This window comes from Micropterus salmoides, unplaced genomic scaffold (assembly GCF_014851395.1).
Source record: "Micropterus salmoides isolate LMB-PRFRI ecotype aquatic unplaced genomic scaffold, ASM1485139v1 Ms_hic_scaffold_2, whole genome shotgun sequence".
NCBI lineage: Eukaryota > Metazoa > Chordata > Actinopteri > Centrarchiformes > Centrarchidae > Micropterus > Micropterus salmoides.
Genome location: NW_024041150.1, coordinates 33,187,817 through 33,205,965, shown reverse-complemented (window position 1 = coordinate 33,205,965; position 18,149 = coordinate 33,187,817). Strand labels below are relative to the sequence as shown.

The window sequence follows — 18,149 nt, the reverse complement described above, 5'->3', positions numbered from 1 at the left end:
TTTTTTTACCGTTTTGGAACTGAAGAAACATCACTACCAACTCATAATAATATTGTTAAAATTTGAAAACAAAAGCCAAAAACATGACCTGCATGTTTCTTTTATTAAACTTTTCCCGAAGTTTCACTTTTACTACAAACCTATTTTATTTTACTACATGTGTATCGACTTACTGCACATGTACACCGCTTTGCTGCACATTTATATCGCTTTATTGCACATGTAGCTCGACTGACTGCAAACAGACACCCATTTACTGCACAAACCAACAAACTGTTCATCTTGAATTAACAGTTTTACTTGAATTTTCTGCACATTGGCATGATTTTACCTGGACTACACTGCTCCACTTACAACCTGATCTTTGACCTACCGTCAAACACAGCCCTGCTGAACTGGGTGGTGGAGGCCAGAGGGAGGCAGGTGTAGTCAAACTTGTTGCCGTAGTTACCAATGCTGACCTCGAACTGGATGGCATCGTCGACATCCTGGAGGAGCGTGGCCGAGTAAAACGCCACGAAGAGAGAGAACTTCCTCTTCCTGAGAAACTTCTGTGAGATGAACAGAAAAGATTGAGGGATGGATGATACCTTTCTTTGATGTGTTCAAAACCTTCTTCCCTCCTTCCCTCTCACCTCCACCACCATCAGGTCATCTGAGGGTATGTCTTCAGTTCTCGGCTCCGGCTTGTCCGTCAGTTTTGTAGTTAGTTCCAGTAAAACTCGACCTCGGTAAGCCACACCCTCCCCCTGAGAGACAGAAGATGAGGAGGTTGTCTGGTTCGCAGTTGTGGTATTATAACAATTTTCACTAAAATATTAATTAATTATTGCTATAATCAGTTAAAGATATTAGTGTAAAATGCCAAAATATACACTACAGTTACTAAGAAGCCTGTAATAGCCTCTACTCCTCTACTAGACCAAATCTGTAATGAAATGTGGACATCTTTACAGCACAGAAATGGGAAAATGGTGCCGATACTTGCTGAAAAAGTATAGTTTCAGGAGAAGACAAGTAACACAAAAGAGTTTTGAAGATCTTATCTCGACACTATCAGCAATTATTCTGACAATGTATATATTTTAAGTAATTTAGTTTCCTCTAACTTTGAGGGTGTGATGCTTTGTGTGTTTATTTGAAAGTAAAATGTGTGCGTTAGACAAAACAAGTAACTCCTGGTTATTACATTTTTTATTAATTAATAATATTTATTTAATCAAGGGAATAATTATTTTCACCACTGAAAACATTCAGAAAACCGTACAGTTTATCTACAAGAACTTACCAGCCAAAATCAAGTAAGTTCTGGGTGGTTTTATTTTAATGTTTTCTACCTTTAATTTAAGGTGATGACTGATTGTATTTAAAAGCGAAAAACACATGTGAATTTACTTTTCCCAAGTTCAGAGCTTCGTGTGGATCGTTGAAGGCGGTGAACTCTCTGGGGCTGCCATACAGGTTGACAAAACACGGACCGAACGTTGGCAGGAAACCAAGACTGTCATCAACTGCAATGACACAAAATGGCCAACAGATTTCATGACAAACAGGGCAGAATGTGGACCGATGAAAATGAAGAAAAGATTGATTGATTGATTGATTGATTGATTGATTGATTGATTGATAGATAGATAAAATGATTTGCACTTGACAAAATAGACTGAGAGACTTTCATCATAATTAAGCCAAGATGGAAACAAAAAGGAAGTGAAACAGTTGAACTGACAGCTGAACTGTTTCACACAAAATAAGAGAAGATGATGGACGTACTGCCTGAATGGAAGGTCCGTGGAGTCAAGTCATCTGAATGCGTAGAGAGGAAGGGTGGTTCAGAATTACAGACAGATGTTCAGAGTCAGGCAGAAAGGAAACAGACGTCTTTGAACGCCACTCAAACCCAAACAGATGCAATGGACCACAAACTCACCACACTCTCTACAACACTTTAAAGCCTGAATACTCAGTGCAAACTCATTTGGCTCGTTTCAAGTGAACAACTTGAAACAATACATCCCACAATGAAGTGAAATCGCTACCACTGCATTTTCCACTGCAGAAAACTGGGAAAAAATTAAATAAGTCTAGGAAAGGTGCAATATTTTAAAATAATGATGCCGTCACTGCCATGTTGGTTTTGGAGGGAAATCTACTGGATGGTTTTACAGCATAAAACAGGAAGAGGACTCGGTTCGTCCAGACCAAACAGAGATAAATAGTTTACAGTTTTTAGGGACAGAAGATGGTGGAAGGAGCGAAAAGCTGCTAAAAAAGAAAAGAATGTTTATTCTCTGCAGGGAGGGAGGAGCAGTAGGAAACTCTTTCATTTAGAAAAATACTGGCCAAAAAATCACCCAAATTAAATCCAGAGTTCCAGTTTCTCATTTGTTAAAAAACAACCATATCAATGTTTTTTTTTAAAAAACCCTTACAAATCAGGCACACTTTCCATCACAACATACTGCTCAACCATTTCCATCCAAAATTACATTTTCTGAGTTGTGTGACTCATCACCATGAACATGAAGTTTGCACTAGTGTTTGTACATGTTGCAAACTCTGATAATTTATTTTTAAACAGTATGAAAATATACAGAAACCAGTGGTGTCTTGAAGAAAAGCACAGTACCAGAAATATGCAGTGCATTAAGTGCATTTGAGTCATAAAATATGTCTTACATTTTTAACTTTTAAAACATTATTTTGCCACATTACTCCAGAGCAACAAGCTACCAAATCGGAGTATATTGATGATGTTTCTTGACATTCTGTTATTTGTGTTGGACATTCAATTAAATCAAGCATTTGCGAGTTTTAATGAAAAATATGACTTGAAGACCTTCTTTGACTTGTTCGGTCACTAAAATCCGAAACTAAGATAAGACACCAAATACCCAGATTTATGATTGGCTTCCGGTTGCTTTTGGAAAGTTAATCTTTGCCTATTAATATGGTGGCTTTAAGTTGCCAGATGCTGATGATTCATCATTTTTCTAATCATATTTTCAAACAAAGACAAAGAAGAAATGGCTCTTATCACACACAGGGAACCAAACTCATGCATGTTATCTACATCTGGGACAAGACCACTGCGGGACACTCCAAGGACCGAAAACTCTAGCAACGTTCAGGACACAAACATTACCAAGTTAGTCTTCATGCATGTCACTGAAAAAAACATTCATGCTTTGTTTTGTGGACAAACCGCCAAAAGGTCAAAGTTTCAAAACTCAAAAATTCCAGATGGATGCACGATGGTGCTCTACTTAAAAAGTAGATAAAAGTTTATCTGAAGTCGCTAAAATCCATGAGTAAAATATGTCATTCCCTGTTGAAAACTGATGATAAAATTATCATGGTTTACTACTTTGGAGTCCTGCACCAATCAATCTGAACCACTCAAACCAGAAAGTCTGTAGTCTGCGGTCAACCCACACCGAGCAGAGCCACACAAAACATTCAGAGCAGACCAGGCAAGTTTACCATGACCTACGGCTGGGGGATTGAAGCATAATATTTTTTTAAGTTCAACTGGAGAGTTTTGTGCTTCACTTCCCATTTAGCTTTGGATTAGCCTCCACCAACTCCTGAGGAAGGTAACTAAGTAGCTAACTTGTTCTGGCTAATAGCCCGCAAATGGTTAATTTTGGGTCATCTTTTTGGAAAGGTGGTAAAATGAGATGTTACCTTTTGAATAGTTACTTACCATCTATCTCTCCACCGGGGGCGGAGATCTTAGACATACAGAGGTGGGTTGTGCCGATGACGTCATTGTGACTGGCTCTGTCCCTGGAAAGAGGAAGTAAGAAAATAGCCTGTAGCTCAAAAATGCTTTTAAAGCCGACAGTTGACATAAACTAAAATGTAATACTGTAAACCAGAGGTTTTCAAACTGTGAGCCGTTCCTCCCCAGGGGACCACGGGAGAGTTAAAGGGTGTGCTCAAAGGGAGAATTGAGGTAGGCCTACTCTAGGGGCCAATTTTCCAAATTCGCATTAAAAGTTTGCACTCCTTCTCTGAGTTATAACTCATTCCACTCTGAACACACATACATATACATATCCAATGATATAATTATATATGATGTCCGTCGTAACATTAATTCATAAATCAACCACTAAAATCAGAAAAAAATAAGCTCCAGAACTTGCCTGAGAACATCACGTTTTTAAATTTTCTTCATTATCAAAGTAATCCAGTGATAGATCATCTGTACATCCATGAGTACACTGCAAAAGGTAACTGCAGATAGCTTATTCGGCATACTTTTAATGAATGGTGTGAATATGTAAATATACAGGCTAAAATGCAGGGTTCAAATTGTAGCCTATAGCCTAACAGTTGTCTCGATCTTGTCTGAGGGGGCACCCATCGTGTCAGTCTTTGAAAACCCCTGCTGTATACTAAAGATATTTATATTATGGTAAGTCTGATAAAACAAAATGTAAATAAAAAGTTATATCAGCAAGGATTCACCAGTCCAGAATTCTGATCCTCATCTTCTCACACATGGAGGGAAACTAGGAGAGAAATAGAAAGCATATACTCTATAATGACAGCGATAAGTATACCTCTTGGTAGGTCAAAAAAAGTCACATAATCATGAGTGTTTGCATCGTTTGTCCTACCCTAATAGGCATGGCCAGACTCTGGTTAAACTGCGGATTGGCGTTTTTCTCCAGAATCTTAGTGCAGACCTAAAAAAGGCAGAAAATGCAACACACCTTAAATGGCTGGGTTCTGTGTTTAATGTTGGGTGTGGGATAAAATAATGTTGGGATCATATGACTTTGATGAAAGTTGTACGCACAGTTTTTCCAGCAAAGTGGATCTCCACCAGAGGATCTACCAGGTTCTTCCTGTTGCTGTCAAACCCAAGAATCTGTCTCATCCCATCCATGAAGGCATCGTCCACTGCAGACAGAAAAGAGGAAGACATTAGAAATCTCTCAATCTCCGTTTTTTTAAAAAGCAGATGGATAAACAATAACCTGAGACTAACTTTGTGGTAAGTCTTCAGCTCTGAAGATCCTCAGGCTGAAAGTGGCTCCTCTCAGAGACAGACCAGCTGGTCTCAGCAGGTTTCCTTCTATATCTTCTTTATCCTCCACACACTCGCGTTTATCAGCCTGGAAGACACACACAGATACAAATACCCAGTTATAAGAAGGGAACCAACATATCATCATAAAGCTGTCTCGCCAATCTTCTTCCGTCCAATCAGACTCACCGGTGGCTCATCTCCAGCTGCCAAAACCAACAGGCTGACCTTCAAGTAACCTTTGACCCCAGCAGAGAGGTCGTCGGGATCAGACAGCAGCAGCCATTTCCTCAAGAAGCAGTGTCCTAAAGGGAGAGGGGGCGGGCTTAAGCTCAGGAACATCATACCAACCAACAATATACAGGAACCAAAAACTTCCAGGAAAATGAAGCCAAGAAATGCCAACTAACAACAACTAATAACCCAGAACTTGAAACAAACTCATTGTCAATATAAAATCATTTACAGGTTGGCTGCTCTTTTGTGAGAGTGTTCATTCAAATACAACAGTACCAATCACCAAAAACATAAAGCTTCCATAAACATATACTCACTGTGTTCGTTGTAGACGGTGCCCACATCCAACTGTAAAAAATGTTAAAACAATTTAGACGATTATGTTTTTCACAGAACAAACACACAGTGTATGTACTTGTATGTGTACATGTACTGTGTGCAGTACTTTCTTTGTCTTTGTCAGTTAGAACAGACATGTGCATTGAGCTACATGAAGGTGGCAGTTTACCTTGAATTCACCGATCACAGCATCAGTTCTGAGTGAGCGAGAGTCACACACCTGTCAGGCAGAGGGAGGGAGTTTATATTTAATCAAGAGCAACTTAAAAGTGAACACAACAGGAGAATATCACATTGTAAAATCCAAGATTTGTAGTGTTATAAAATACAGTATGGGACAGTGTACGAGAGGTATTATGTAAAGTCAGTATGAAAAGATAAATGTTTTGTTTTATATATAATTCATCAGAACAAAATAAGGTAAAAAGTCAGACTCACAGTGATGAAGATCGGTTCATCGAACAAGTCTGATGGAGTCTCGAAGAAGTTCAAGAAGAACGTCTGCCGAGAGGAAAGCACTTACAGTTGCAGTTTGACAGACATTTGACCAAAATGTTTTTTTGACCACACGTGGCAAGCACAAAAAAACCCCACCATCAGATGATGAAATCAGAATTTTTCTAGTCCCCCAACAGTACACAATATTTGTATGAAGACGTATACAATAAAGGAAATCAGACAGTGATGAAGAGTTATTGTTTACCTCATCAAACACCGGGTTGTTGCCTTTTCTAATGCGGGTCCTCTTGGTCTGCCCAGCCACCGTTATCTTGACAACAGGCTTGATATTGATACCCGGCAACTGACGGCCCTCAATCACCCGCACACGAACCTGGACAGGAAAACACATGAGCCGTAACATGTATTAAGGTAACCTTTTAGGGACATCCAGCAAATAAAGCCTTTTAAATGTGTACCATTCAAAAAATTTTCTGAACACAAAGTCCTGTCTTGTGTTTCTTGTGTAATGTGCCAAAATCTACCACACAATGGCACTGTGAGCAAATCCAGCTTGAACCAATAGTAGAAGTCTGGTTTACATTTCTGTGTCTTTGAAATGTATATTCGCCATTTCACAGAAATGGGCTGAACATTGAATCGAACTTTTATGAATATCGCAATATGGCATACAGAAATCGCAGGAGGTGCTATTTTATCTACATCAAGGTGATGTGTATAAATCAGATATTGTCATGCTGCAGAGATGTCCTGGCCCACACATCATATTCTAGAGACGTTTGGTGCAGATCCCCGCAAAAATCACACGGAAATTCATTTAATTTTGTTCTTCAATGAAAAGTATGATTATTCCCCTCAGTATCGCAAATAAATTCTCAATTGCAATATCAGTCAAAATAATCACAATTAAATAAAAATCATTCAGCCCTTCATCAGTCCAAACCTACGCCTTTGTCTACCACCAACAATGAGCGCCAATCAATTCATCACAAGCAGGTGTATCAGTAGGATCTGCATGGAGATGATTGGATGTTTCTAGCCACGCAGCTGTGAATAAGCCAACGACAGTGAAGCTGCTGATGCCAACTAGCCAATACAAGAGTTACTTTAGGGATCTGCCTGAACTCACACTTTGCTTCATTTCCTAATATTAATTGTGAGGAGTACATTAATTTATTAAGGAAATGTAAGTGATTGTCAGGTTGTTATAGAGGTTAAATTCCTTGTTTGAGTTAAATGGAAACACATTTACATTCACATTAAAGTAGTAGTCTTTCTAGAAAACTACCAGCAAGAAAGTTGTTAATGATGAACATCGATACCTTATTTTTTTTAATCTTCAGGTCAACGAATTAATATTAGCTTTGAATGAGGATGGCTTGTACCAGTGATCTCAGGACAAACAGGTTTAACATCCACTGGACTGATTATCAAGTCTAGTGGGTAATAAACCCACATTAATGATCATATGCAGAGTGTCTGAATGCGAGGACGTGCAAACTCCTATTTCACTTGGACTTTTTCCTCTTTTATTCAGATTTGTCATTTGAAGACATACATCTGCAGTTTTTAGCCACCATTTGAGGACACAGAGGTCATATCCTCAGTGTTTTGAGGCATGTGGAGGTTTTTGCAACCTCTTACAGTGTGTAACTTGAATTTTTGCCAGGATAATGATCACAGACACATCACATCAACTTTTATTTTGACATTTAGGCCTCTGGCTTAAATAGCCTTATATGCTGTTTATATAATACAGATGCCATTTTTGATGATTAGTAAAAAAAATAAAATTAATAATAAATTTCACCATCAGCTCTGTAAGGGACCCATTTTCTTTGCCTCCATTTGTAACATATATCTAAAAATAACCCTGTTTTAAAGCAACCCCTAGAAATTATAGTAGCAGTGTTATAGCAACCTTACTGTTCTCTTTTTAGTGAAACCAGGCAAAAGAACACTTCTTATCAAAAAAACAAACTGCTTGTAGGAATCGCTGTATCTCTAAAATCCAGGCTATACCTGTATGTCCTGTGGTTTGTTGGCCAGCGTTTTGGGCTGACTGCTGGCCCCTTTCCTCCGCTTCCTGAGTCCTCCATGGGTGTTGTAGGACGGTGGCGAGCGTTTAGGTGTCTGGGCGGTGGGGGACTCCTGGCCCGAGGGCCCCTGAGGTCCATCGATGACCATGGAGCGTCCGTCGTTAGGCCCCTGGTCATCTGTCGGCTCCAGCATGATCATGCTCTCTGTGTCCTCCTCGCCCAAAGTGTCCAGAGAAATCACTGCAGAGGCAGACAGAAAGTAATCCAAGGAGTAAAATATAGCACAAGCCAATACAAACTAATTTAAGTAATTGACAGATTATCTTACTTGTGACAGTGTCCATCTCCACACTGGGGTTGTTATGGGGCAGAGTCTCAGGCTGGGCAGGATGCTGGAAGACTGGAGCCGATCCTGGAGGAGGGATGTAGGATATCTGCAGGGTCAGCGTGGCCTAGTGGACACAGAGAAAGCACAATTATGTTATTCAGTCAGTGCCAAAAAGTCAGGGGAGGGATCAGTGTATGAAGACATGTAAAGAGACATCTGAAATAAAGTTTCAGTTTCCAAAGTGGGATAATGACAATGTTAAGGTATTTCTGGGACCACCAGAAGTCATCCCTTAACAAGACTCTGCAGATTACTGTGTTCATTTGGGAAGTTTAATTTATTTTGTTTGTTCTAATGTTTAATATTTACACCAGTTGTTTTATTGTGTTTGTAGGCAATGTTTAATTCACTGTAGTCGTCTGTGACTGTTAAATCCTACTGTTACTAAATCACACTGCGTCAAATTATCTTTTTTTTTTACACTATATCGGTTACAATTTAATTACTTCCACTGTAACAACACGCTTTACAATGAGAAGAGCAAAATACTTTTTCCCAAAATGTTTGGCTCGTTGCTCTAGGGGCATGATTTTCGCTTCTGGTGTTTGTTCAAATTCAAATCCCGGACGAGCCCATTCATCCCTTCACAAATATTCTTGTTCTTGTTCTTATATATGACACCACAAGTCACATTTAAGTAATGTATCCATATATAATTTTACATTAACACAACTCTTTATTGCATAAATTAATTCTTGATACGATGAACATTTGCGCACTCCTCAGTCAGTATTTTGCACATTTCATTCTCATTCTCAGGTCTTCTCATTTTTAAACAGATAAAGTTTACATATTTGTAACTGCAAATTTCTGTTTTATATTTCAAATTCTTAACTTGGAGTACTTTTCTGTTTTTCTCTTACTAAGCTTATTGTTATGCACCAAAATACCAAATCAAATTCATTCTGTATGTGAATGTCTACTTGCAGTGTGGAGTGTGGACAAGTGAAAGGTATAGTCTTCTAAAATTTCATTTAATATTTATTTATTTATTTATTTAACAGTAGAAAAACTTACTAACTTAAAGGTTTAAACTGAGTGCAAGTTTTCTTTGGTCAGTATTTGTTTTGTTGGGGTACGATTCTCACTTTGGTTGGGAGAGGTCTTCGATTCAAATCCTAGATGAGCCCCTGTATGTTTTTCCAAAAACTGATAAATCTACTTGAATAAATGACACTCAGGTGAATCGAGCCTTAAGAGAAGGCAGAAATGTTCTGCTGCTGTGTGAGGTTCAGCTTCAAAAGCTGCTGGAGAAGATCATAAATATGTCATCCTTTGCTCACTGGTGCACGTAAATAAATGTTAGTATTTATGAGTGAAATCAGTTATTTATATTTTATTCCATTTCAAACCCTGCTGCATCACGAATTGCATGCCAAAGACACTTCAAAGCAATGGCATTGACACTTTTCCTTTGCAAAAGAAAGAGCTAAAGCGATATCATCCACCACTCCATTTCTCTCTTTGGGTATGAGAGGACGAACATTTCAGCGCAAATACTCAAAACTTCCTCATCTTCCTTCCTCCTCCTGTCTTCACTTTATACAAAAGGACAGTCAAGGGGTGGAGAGCTTGTATAAAACTGACACACAAATGAGGATTTATTCCGCATAAGTTGTCTTGCACCAGCAGTGGACGGTGGGTGGACCAGTAAAAGGTGTAGTCTCCTGCAGTTTCCTTTAACAGGAAAAAGCAACTCAAGTCATAATCTGTAATGTTTCTGTAAACAAAGATATCAGGGTCTGTGTGTGGTTGTAACATTTTTGACATTTCTGTCTGTATCTAGGATCTCTTTTAAGCCAGTGCGTTCAAAATTCGAAACAAACTAGTTACATGCGTCTGCTATTAAATGGTGCAACTAAACTACGCACAAAAAGTAAAGAAGTTTGGTAGATTATTTCTTTGTTGTAACAATGCTTCTTGGCAATAAATCGTAAACCATAGGAAAGCCTGATTATTTTTCTATTAAATGGTGCCGCATTTGTAAGGAACACAAAAATTTGTCAGATCTTCTCTGACAATGCCAAACAGCTTTTCTTTGCTGTTGACCATACACGTGCAGAGGGGGGTGCGATGGGTGCTCACGCACCTGCCCTTTTGCCCTTTGATGAACTTTTGTCAATGACAAATTTAATTTATTTATTTATTTTTAAATTTCTACAGGCCCTTTTGTGAAGGCCTACCCAATCAAACTATTAGTAAAATGAATGAATAATAATTTAATCTGTGAGCGTCTCCCTCTTAGTCAACCTTGGCAGGGGCTGCAGCACTACAGCAGGTCAGTCACTCTGAGTCAGTCCCAAACACTCAATAGTCTTTACATCTTGTCATGGTCACATATTTGCTTAATTATATATCCATCCCATGTTTTTTATAATATATCTAGTCACAGATCACCACCAGTAGTAGCAGCAACAACAGTAGTAGCAGCGTCCCCAGCAACCCCCCAACAACTGTTCCCTGTAAGTTATGTCAGCCCACAATGTTTTAAAGCAAGAGCTGGGTATTCCCTGTTTCCTTTTTTTAAAAATGTCACAGTATTTGTTGATGTATCGATACAGAAGCATCAGCATATGCATATCAGCAAGGAATACATAACAATATATTTCGGTATTGATATTTTGAGAACAGCCCTATTTAAATCCTTGTTCCATGTGCCCCTTTTATACTTTGAACACCTGCCCTTGCAAAAGTCTCTGCACGGCCCTGCTGTTGACACTTGTCTGGTGTTGTTTGGTGATTGGATGATTACAGTCTGAAGAAACAAGACATATTGGCAATTTAACAATTTACGTGTTGGACCTGTTACAACTGACCAGTGTTAACCATCCCCGGTCTCCACTACAGCCGCATTATCTGATTCTGTTCAACAGGTTTGGAGTTACATTCATCCTCATTGTACATTTCCTATGACGCAACAGGATATAAATGTGAAGATGTTGACAATTTTACATGATACTTGTTGGAACTGGCACATTAACAACAACAACAATCTGCACTGGGTACAAGTAAAATAATCCCTCCACAGTGACATTAAGTTTTGGAAGGTCGGAGTGAGTGTTTATTTCCTCAAAAGAATTTTTTGCAATAAAAGAATTACTAGCATCACCTTCAATCAGATTCAAAATAATATGGTTGTTGTTCTGACTCAGGAATGTCTTTCTCTATTTTAAGATCAAGAGAGGAAACTCAGAATGATGTATGATTTGTCATTCCTTCGTGATACAATGAGACTGTAAATTCATCTGTCTGGTTTTACTCTATGTGTGCTCGCTTGCTCACCCCTGTGTTGTTTCTTTTGGTGTCCAGCAGGGAGACGGTGAAGGTGGCGGCCAGGTTGGGAGAGTTGAGCACGTCTCTGAGAGCCAGCCGGCATTCTCCCAGGAACCTAATCAGAAACACAGACTTAAAATTTCTTCATTTGATACATTAGTACTCTAACACTGACCTGAGTAAAATCGATTCAACACATAAACTGTGCTTTTACCATTAGGGACTTCTGATAATCAGTTTTTAAAAAAACGTATCATGCTGACCAGATTTCAACTGAAAAAAAAAACTGACCAAAACATGTGTTTGAAAAGTTGCATTAGACCATGCATTTGCCCAAACCCAAAAATCTACTGATTGACTCCAGACTGTCCAGAACTCAGCTGCCAGGCTTTTAACCAGAACAAAGAAATATGACCACATTACTCCTATTTTAGCTTCATTACACTGGCTCCCAGTGTGTTTTAGAATTGACTTTAAAATTTTATTGATCACTTTTAAAGCTCTTCATGGCCTCTCGCCTTGTTATATTTCTGACCTTTTAGTCCCATACGCACCAGCACGTACCTTGAGGTCCTCGGGCAGAGGTCTGTTGTCTGTTCCAGAGTCTGGACTGAAAACTAAAGGGGACAGAGCGTTTGCTGTCAGGGCCCTGAGGCTCTGGAACAGCCTGCCCGAGGAAATCAGGTCGGCTGAGTCAGTGAACTCTTTTAAGTCCCTTCTTAAAACATACTTTTATATGAGAGCCTTTCCCGATCTTATCTGACTTTATTTTATCCCTTTTATTTTATTCTATTTTACTTATTTTATATTTATCTTAAACGTGTATTTTAGTCTTTTCAATGTTTTCTTGCTTTTATCTTGTATTGTTTTTTGTATTATTGTCTTTTGGGTATTATTGTGTTTATACTTGTTAAAGCACTTTGTAACTTGTTTTTGAAAAGTGCTCTACAAATAAAGATTATTATTATTATTATATTATTTTGTCCTTTGTATAATAATTCAGTATGTCTTCAAATACATTTTATCAACCTCGGTTTCCTTCTCTGGTTTCTTGACCTGTGTGGAACCGCAGGAAACAGTTGGTGGTGAAACAAAGATGGGTATCACATTTTCTGCACTGCCTTTGCATAACAAATACAGTCCATTTGTGTGGCTGGATGTTTCCTCCCCCCTCCTCCTTTACTTACTTCCACTCTCCCACACAGCACTTCACAAAATACAGCTTGGACTATCAAATATAAATATGGATCTTTCTTGGTTTCTTGTAAATGCAGTATCTGATTCTACACGGACCAATAATGTGTGGTTTCTGTGTGTTGGCTCTACTCTGGTGAAACTTACAGAACTGCCTCTCAGACCTTGTTGTAGGATTCATTCTCCCTCAATCTCACTGTCCATTTCACACACAAGTGCAACTAGCTGACAGTCTACATCCATTTTTTTTTAATCTAAAGTCACATCTGATCACGCGAGTTTCTGTGAGATACCTGGCAAGTCCCTGGCCACTCTGAAATTGTTTCATATAAACGCCAAGTGTCTCGTTCTGTGTCTTGACTGAATCATCTGTGTGCATTCTTATTATTAAAATATTAAAAATTGTTTAAATCTGTCGTTATGTCTGTGGTATATCACATTTATAAAATTGGTTAAGATCTCAAAAACCTTTAATGTGCACCAGGCAATGGTTGGTCCGATCTTTGCAGATTCGTTCCACTTGTGAGTAATTCGAGAGAGGTATTCGTGATATTTTCTGAAAGCATTGTAAGTTCATCTAACAGAGATACATTTTATCATTCATATGCTTGAAATGTTTAATGTGCTTGCATGGTACCAAAAATAATGTTTATTTTCATGTGCAGTGCTGTTGAAGGCATGCTTGTTCTGTAAACAACTTTTGGTCCAGCTAACATCTATAAGCAATCTTTTATTCCCCATGCCATACAGGCACTGAATGCAAATTGAAAGCACTTTTAAATGTGTTGTATGTTGTAACCTAACTTATTTCCATCTGCTGCGTTGCTTTCCATTTTCTGTTTATGGCACAATTGTTGTTGTATGTCGATGGTGGTACTGTGTCGTACTCTTAACTGTGTGTATTTTTAATGTGATTTTAATTGTGGTGTCATTGTTGCATATTTGTTCAGAGAAGTCAAAGACAAATTTCCACTAAGATAATGATAATGCTCTTCTAGACAATAAAGTCTACAACAAGAACAATAACCAAAGCAAGGAGGTCACACTCAGGTCTGAATGTGCCACGAGAGGCTGATGAATGGATCAATAAATCAATCAACAGTCTGAATGGGTGGAAATATGAGTGACAAAATACCCGACAATCACAATGAGAGGATGACCTGATTTTTTCGTGCTGGCCCCTTCCCCTCTGAAGGAACTCCAACATGTTTGACACCTTGATGAAGTGGAACGGTCCAAAAATAACCATCTGAAGGGGTGTTTTCATAAGACAAACAACTCTGGGCTGTGGACCACACCCTTGTCAGTGCCCTGAGTTTGGTCCCATCAGTCCACCACGTCTAACAATACAGTTCGTATCTAAACTGCAAAGGATTTATCAGTATTCTATATATATGTGTGTGTGACTAACATGTGCAAATATAAAAAGAATGCTTTAACTATATTTTATGACATTACCATTGATGGGATGATGTTAAAAATGTTAACAAATATAACAAATATGATGTTGTAAAATGTCATGCGGCTTAATTTGCGGTCTATTTAGAGGCAAAAGTGTATGATTTAAATGAAATATCAGAAATCCCTCATTTAGAGTCACTGTTTTAACTACACAAACTAGCTTTCAAAGTGACAGATGCAAATTTCACCACAAATTTGGTCACTTGAATTTATGTTAATCACTGAGAATGTTCAGTTGGAGTGGAGAAAGCAGTAAATGTATATAATATAAATGTTTTATATCAACAAAGGTGTTTCTGACATCTGTTCACATCTGTGACAAAGTACCATACCCTACAGACTGCTGCTATCCACCTACACTAATCTCATCCCAGAATTATTCCAATAACAAGTTCAGCTAATAATGGTGGCATTTCTATCTTTGCCATGGTCACAGAGTGACCCACAGTGGCATTTTGAAAAAATTCAATGATTGTCAACTCAGATAGCAACGGAAACACAAGAGTGGCAGCCAGCCTCTCTAAAACGTAGAAGTGAGGCAGATATGTGAATGCTATTAGTTTTATTTGTTCATAAACCAAAGTATTGGACACAAGAAAGTGAAATGAATGAAGAGTCAGTTATCAAAATGCATCCAATGTTTGCACTCAATTTCATTACAATCCATTACACTATACTGACACTATAGCAAAATTCATGGCATCACCAAAGTCATAGGGATTCAGCCACACAGAAGTCTGTACCTGTTTCTTCCCATCTTCTCATGGTCTTTGACGACGCAGTGCAGCTCTGCTCCAGAGTCCAGAGGAATCCCCTTCAGATCCCATTCAAAACCCTGACAGAGAGACAGGAAACAACATTAGGTTTCCTGAGAAAAATCTGCCAAAATAGAGAAAAGCGTCAATGGTTCAGTGTGTAAGTTTTAGTGGCATCTAGTGGTGAAGGTTGTGACTTACAACTCACTCCTCCCTTGGCAAGCGCATAGGAGAAGTGACAAAATGCGATCTAAAGAATAGTTTGTTCATTTGGGCTACTGTAGAAACATGGCGGTGCAACACGGTGACTTCAATTTAAGGGGACCCGCGTTGTATGTAGATAGAAACGGCTTTAGATATCACTGAGCTTTAGATATCACTGAAAACATAGTTATGTATATTATATTGCATTTCTGTCAGTTGATCCTCCTAAATATTACACACTGAACCTTTAAGGCCACACATGACACACGATTTTGCTGAAATGCTGTGTGAGGTAGATATATTTTTATTAGCATCTAAAAGATGCAGGCTTTGTGCTTTCTGCCTTGTCTGATATGCTTTTCTGCCATAAATTCACAAGTTCCTGTTGGTGTAACTATTTCTAGCAACTAGAATTTCATCCGGAAAAAAGGATATCTAAATAGCAAACATTGAATTTGAGGTTGTGAAAAAGACGTACCTCATTCCAAACAGGGTTAGGATTGTTCTTGATGACCTTTGTTTTCTTCTTAGACCCTGAAGAAAATGGAGCAACAGGAACATGAAGAGTTAGTTTAAGAATATAAAACATTTTGGTTCCAACAGGGAAGTTACTGCTAATCTCTTCAGCCAGAAACATGTTTATTACCTTACTATTAGCAAACTGTTCAAAAGCTAACTAGACAGCAGGTTAGTTACTGCATCTAGCTAAGGGATCTGAACAGCTTGTTTTGTTTGCTACAGAGCTTCCTGTTAGGGATTGTTATCTTATATGCTAATAAGATGGGGTTTTTTAAATTAACATATACATTTTTTTAATTAACATTAAGGCTAATTGTGATCTTGTTAATACATATTACATATGTTTAATCAAAATTATGATAAAATGTTGTTGTTTTGTTTATTCAACCCAAACCAACCATGACTCACTCAGAAAATAAACACTGCAACCACTCAACCTTTCACACACTGTGGAGAAAAATGTGTGTGTGTGTGTGTGTGTGTGTGTGTGCGTGCGTGTGTGTGTGTGTGCATGCGTGGGTGTGTGTGTGTTATCTTTCTGTGGCTTCCTGTAACATGGAGTTCTGTGCTCTGATTTCCTGTCTGTTGGGCACTTTGACAGGAAGTGGGACGTAAGACTGACCAATAAACTGCCAAGATTTATCCTTAGCTACTTAGGAGCTCTCATCACATAACACACACACAAACACACACACACACACACACACACACAAGAATGTGATGTGAATAATCACATTGGGGACAACAATCATCATTTCCATTTGGTTTAAGGCAAAAAGAGGAATACAACCAGACGCACACACACAGATCGGGATGTTCTTTCCAGATGAAAGGATACAGAGACAATGACTATTGTCTGAATTTGGAAGCTACACATTAATTTCCACTGAATGACGACTGGACAAAGTCGGAAATAAATAAACAAGGCTAACAGTCTAAAGCCATGTTAGCAGCTCTGTGAGGCAGTGCTTTGACCTAAATGCTAATATCAATCAATATCACTTTATTTCAGAAGCATGCTTTGTTATATTTATAAAATTTTCTTTACATTCCAACAGCAATCAATAAATGAAATGCACAAAAATGAAAACATCCGGTGCTCTGTCAATTTATGCTGTCGATATGTGCTACTTAGCAGTTCTGCGCGTGACCCATAATCTTGTTCTCTGTTTCCACGCCCACAGATCTACCTTGCTCACGGACATGGCGTTGAGACTGTGGCTGTTGGAGAGCAACATCTAAACAATATTTTTTTCAGTGCTCCTTTTGATCTGGAAGCATGTAACTATTTGTATGTACACACTGTCTCCTGCAGATTGTGGAAATTAGATGAATCTGGCATGCAGCGTGCGTTAATGATTTCACTACGGTAGCATTTTTCAACAAGGTAGCATAAATCATCAGAACACCGGTATCTTAGGCTTTCACAGGACTAATAATAAAAAAAGAATAAGCATGTGAAATGATTGGCTAGCCTACCTGCCTACATGGGGGAACTCACTGCACATGAACATGTGTTTTGGGGGTTTGGCTTTGGAGGGAGGCCTGAAGAGAGTTTTTCATTTGGATACTTTTATAATCTAGTTTCTCTAAAGAACATAATTGTCTGAACCAAATTTAGGACAATCCATCCAAAAGTTGTTGAGACATTTGACTTGAAACCACAAATGTCAACCTCCTGGTGGCACTAGAAAAAGTCAGAGAGGTACCAAAGTCCTGAGACTTTAGTTTAACTCATAATGAAGCATGTAATTCAACAAATATGGAGATATGTGTTTTCAGCTACACTAGCAGCATGGCTACACTGAATTAAAAAAAAATGAATACCGACTTTTCCTGGACATTTTATTCATCCCCACCAGCCTAAAACCAATCTGGATATTTAAAACAAGAGTTGTTTCCTGAGAGGTTTTGAAAATAAATGGTTTTATACATATAACAGTGAATATCCACAAGTAAACAAAATAAAATAAAACATTGCATCAGTGATAAATTTAGGTACTTTAAAAAAGAAAAACTGAGAGGAACATTAAAAACACAATCAAGATATCTTGACTGACACTTGACTCTGGTTAGCCAAAGGTCAGTAGGGGTACACAAACATAATGCACTGATCTATAGTTTTGTTGATTCAAAATTGTGTTGCCCAAAACTCCACATTAGTCCACTGTTGGCGACAAAACTGTTGATTTCGGAGCAATTGACGTTCATCCTGCATGTATTCTTGATGCGCACACACA

At 38.4% G+C, this 18,149-nt stretch overlaps 1 protein-coding gene across 16 annotated transcripts in view; it reads right to left on the bottom strand.

Annotated features, from left to right (window-relative positions):
• Positions 1 to 18,149, bottom strand: part of dysf (dysferlin, limb girdle muscular dystrophy 2B (autosomal recessive)) — a 110,667-nt gene that overhangs the window by 77,305 nt on the left and 15,213 nt on the right. For 9 of the 16 annotated variants that reach the window (XR_005446398.1, XR_005446397.1, XM_038732499.1 and 6 more), the window contains exons 2-20: positions 15,869 to 15,924; positions 15,175 to 15,266; positions 11,786 to 11,891; positions 8,444 to 8,567; positions 8,099 to 8,355; positions 6,321 to 6,449; positions 6,056 to 6,118; positions 5,787 to 5,837; positions 5,596 to 5,626; positions 5,231 to 5,346; positions 5,003 to 5,129; positions 4,811 to 4,914; positions 4,629 to 4,697; positions 4,477 to 4,520; positions 3,707 to 3,789; positions 1,774 to 1,806; positions 1,396 to 1,511; positions 636 to 749; positions 374 to 551 (exon numbers count right to left, since the gene is read on the bottom strand). Coding sequence is in view for 14 of the 16 variants with exons in the window: in XM_038732499.1 (XP_038588427.1) it covers positions 374 to 551; positions 636 to 749; positions 1,396 to 1,511; positions 1,774 to 1,806; positions 3,707 to 3,789; positions 4,477 to 4,520; positions 4,629 to 4,697; positions 4,811 to 4,914; positions 5,003 to 5,129; positions 5,231 to 5,346; positions 5,596 to 5,626; positions 5,787 to 5,837; positions 6,056 to 6,118; positions 6,321 to 6,449; positions 8,099 to 8,355; positions 8,444 to 8,567; positions 11,786 to 11,891; positions 15,175 to 15,266; positions 15,869 to 15,924 (1,893 nt within the window). In the remaining 2 variants the exon portion in view is untranslated. The remainder of the gene's footprint in view (positions 1 to 373; positions 552 to 635; positions 750 to 1,395; positions 1,512 to 1,773; positions 1,807 to 3,706; positions 3,790 to 4,476; positions 4,521 to 4,628; positions 4,698 to 4,810; positions 4,915 to 5,002; positions 5,130 to 5,230; positions 5,347 to 5,595; positions 5,627 to 5,786; positions 5,838 to 6,055; positions 6,119 to 6,320; positions 6,450 to 8,098; positions 8,356 to 8,443; positions 8,568 to 11,785; positions 11,892 to 15,174; positions 15,267 to 15,868; positions 15,925 to 18,149) is intronic. The other 7 variants (XM_038732494.1, XM_038732497.1, XM_038732501.1 and 4 more) reach the window with 1 other exon arrangement.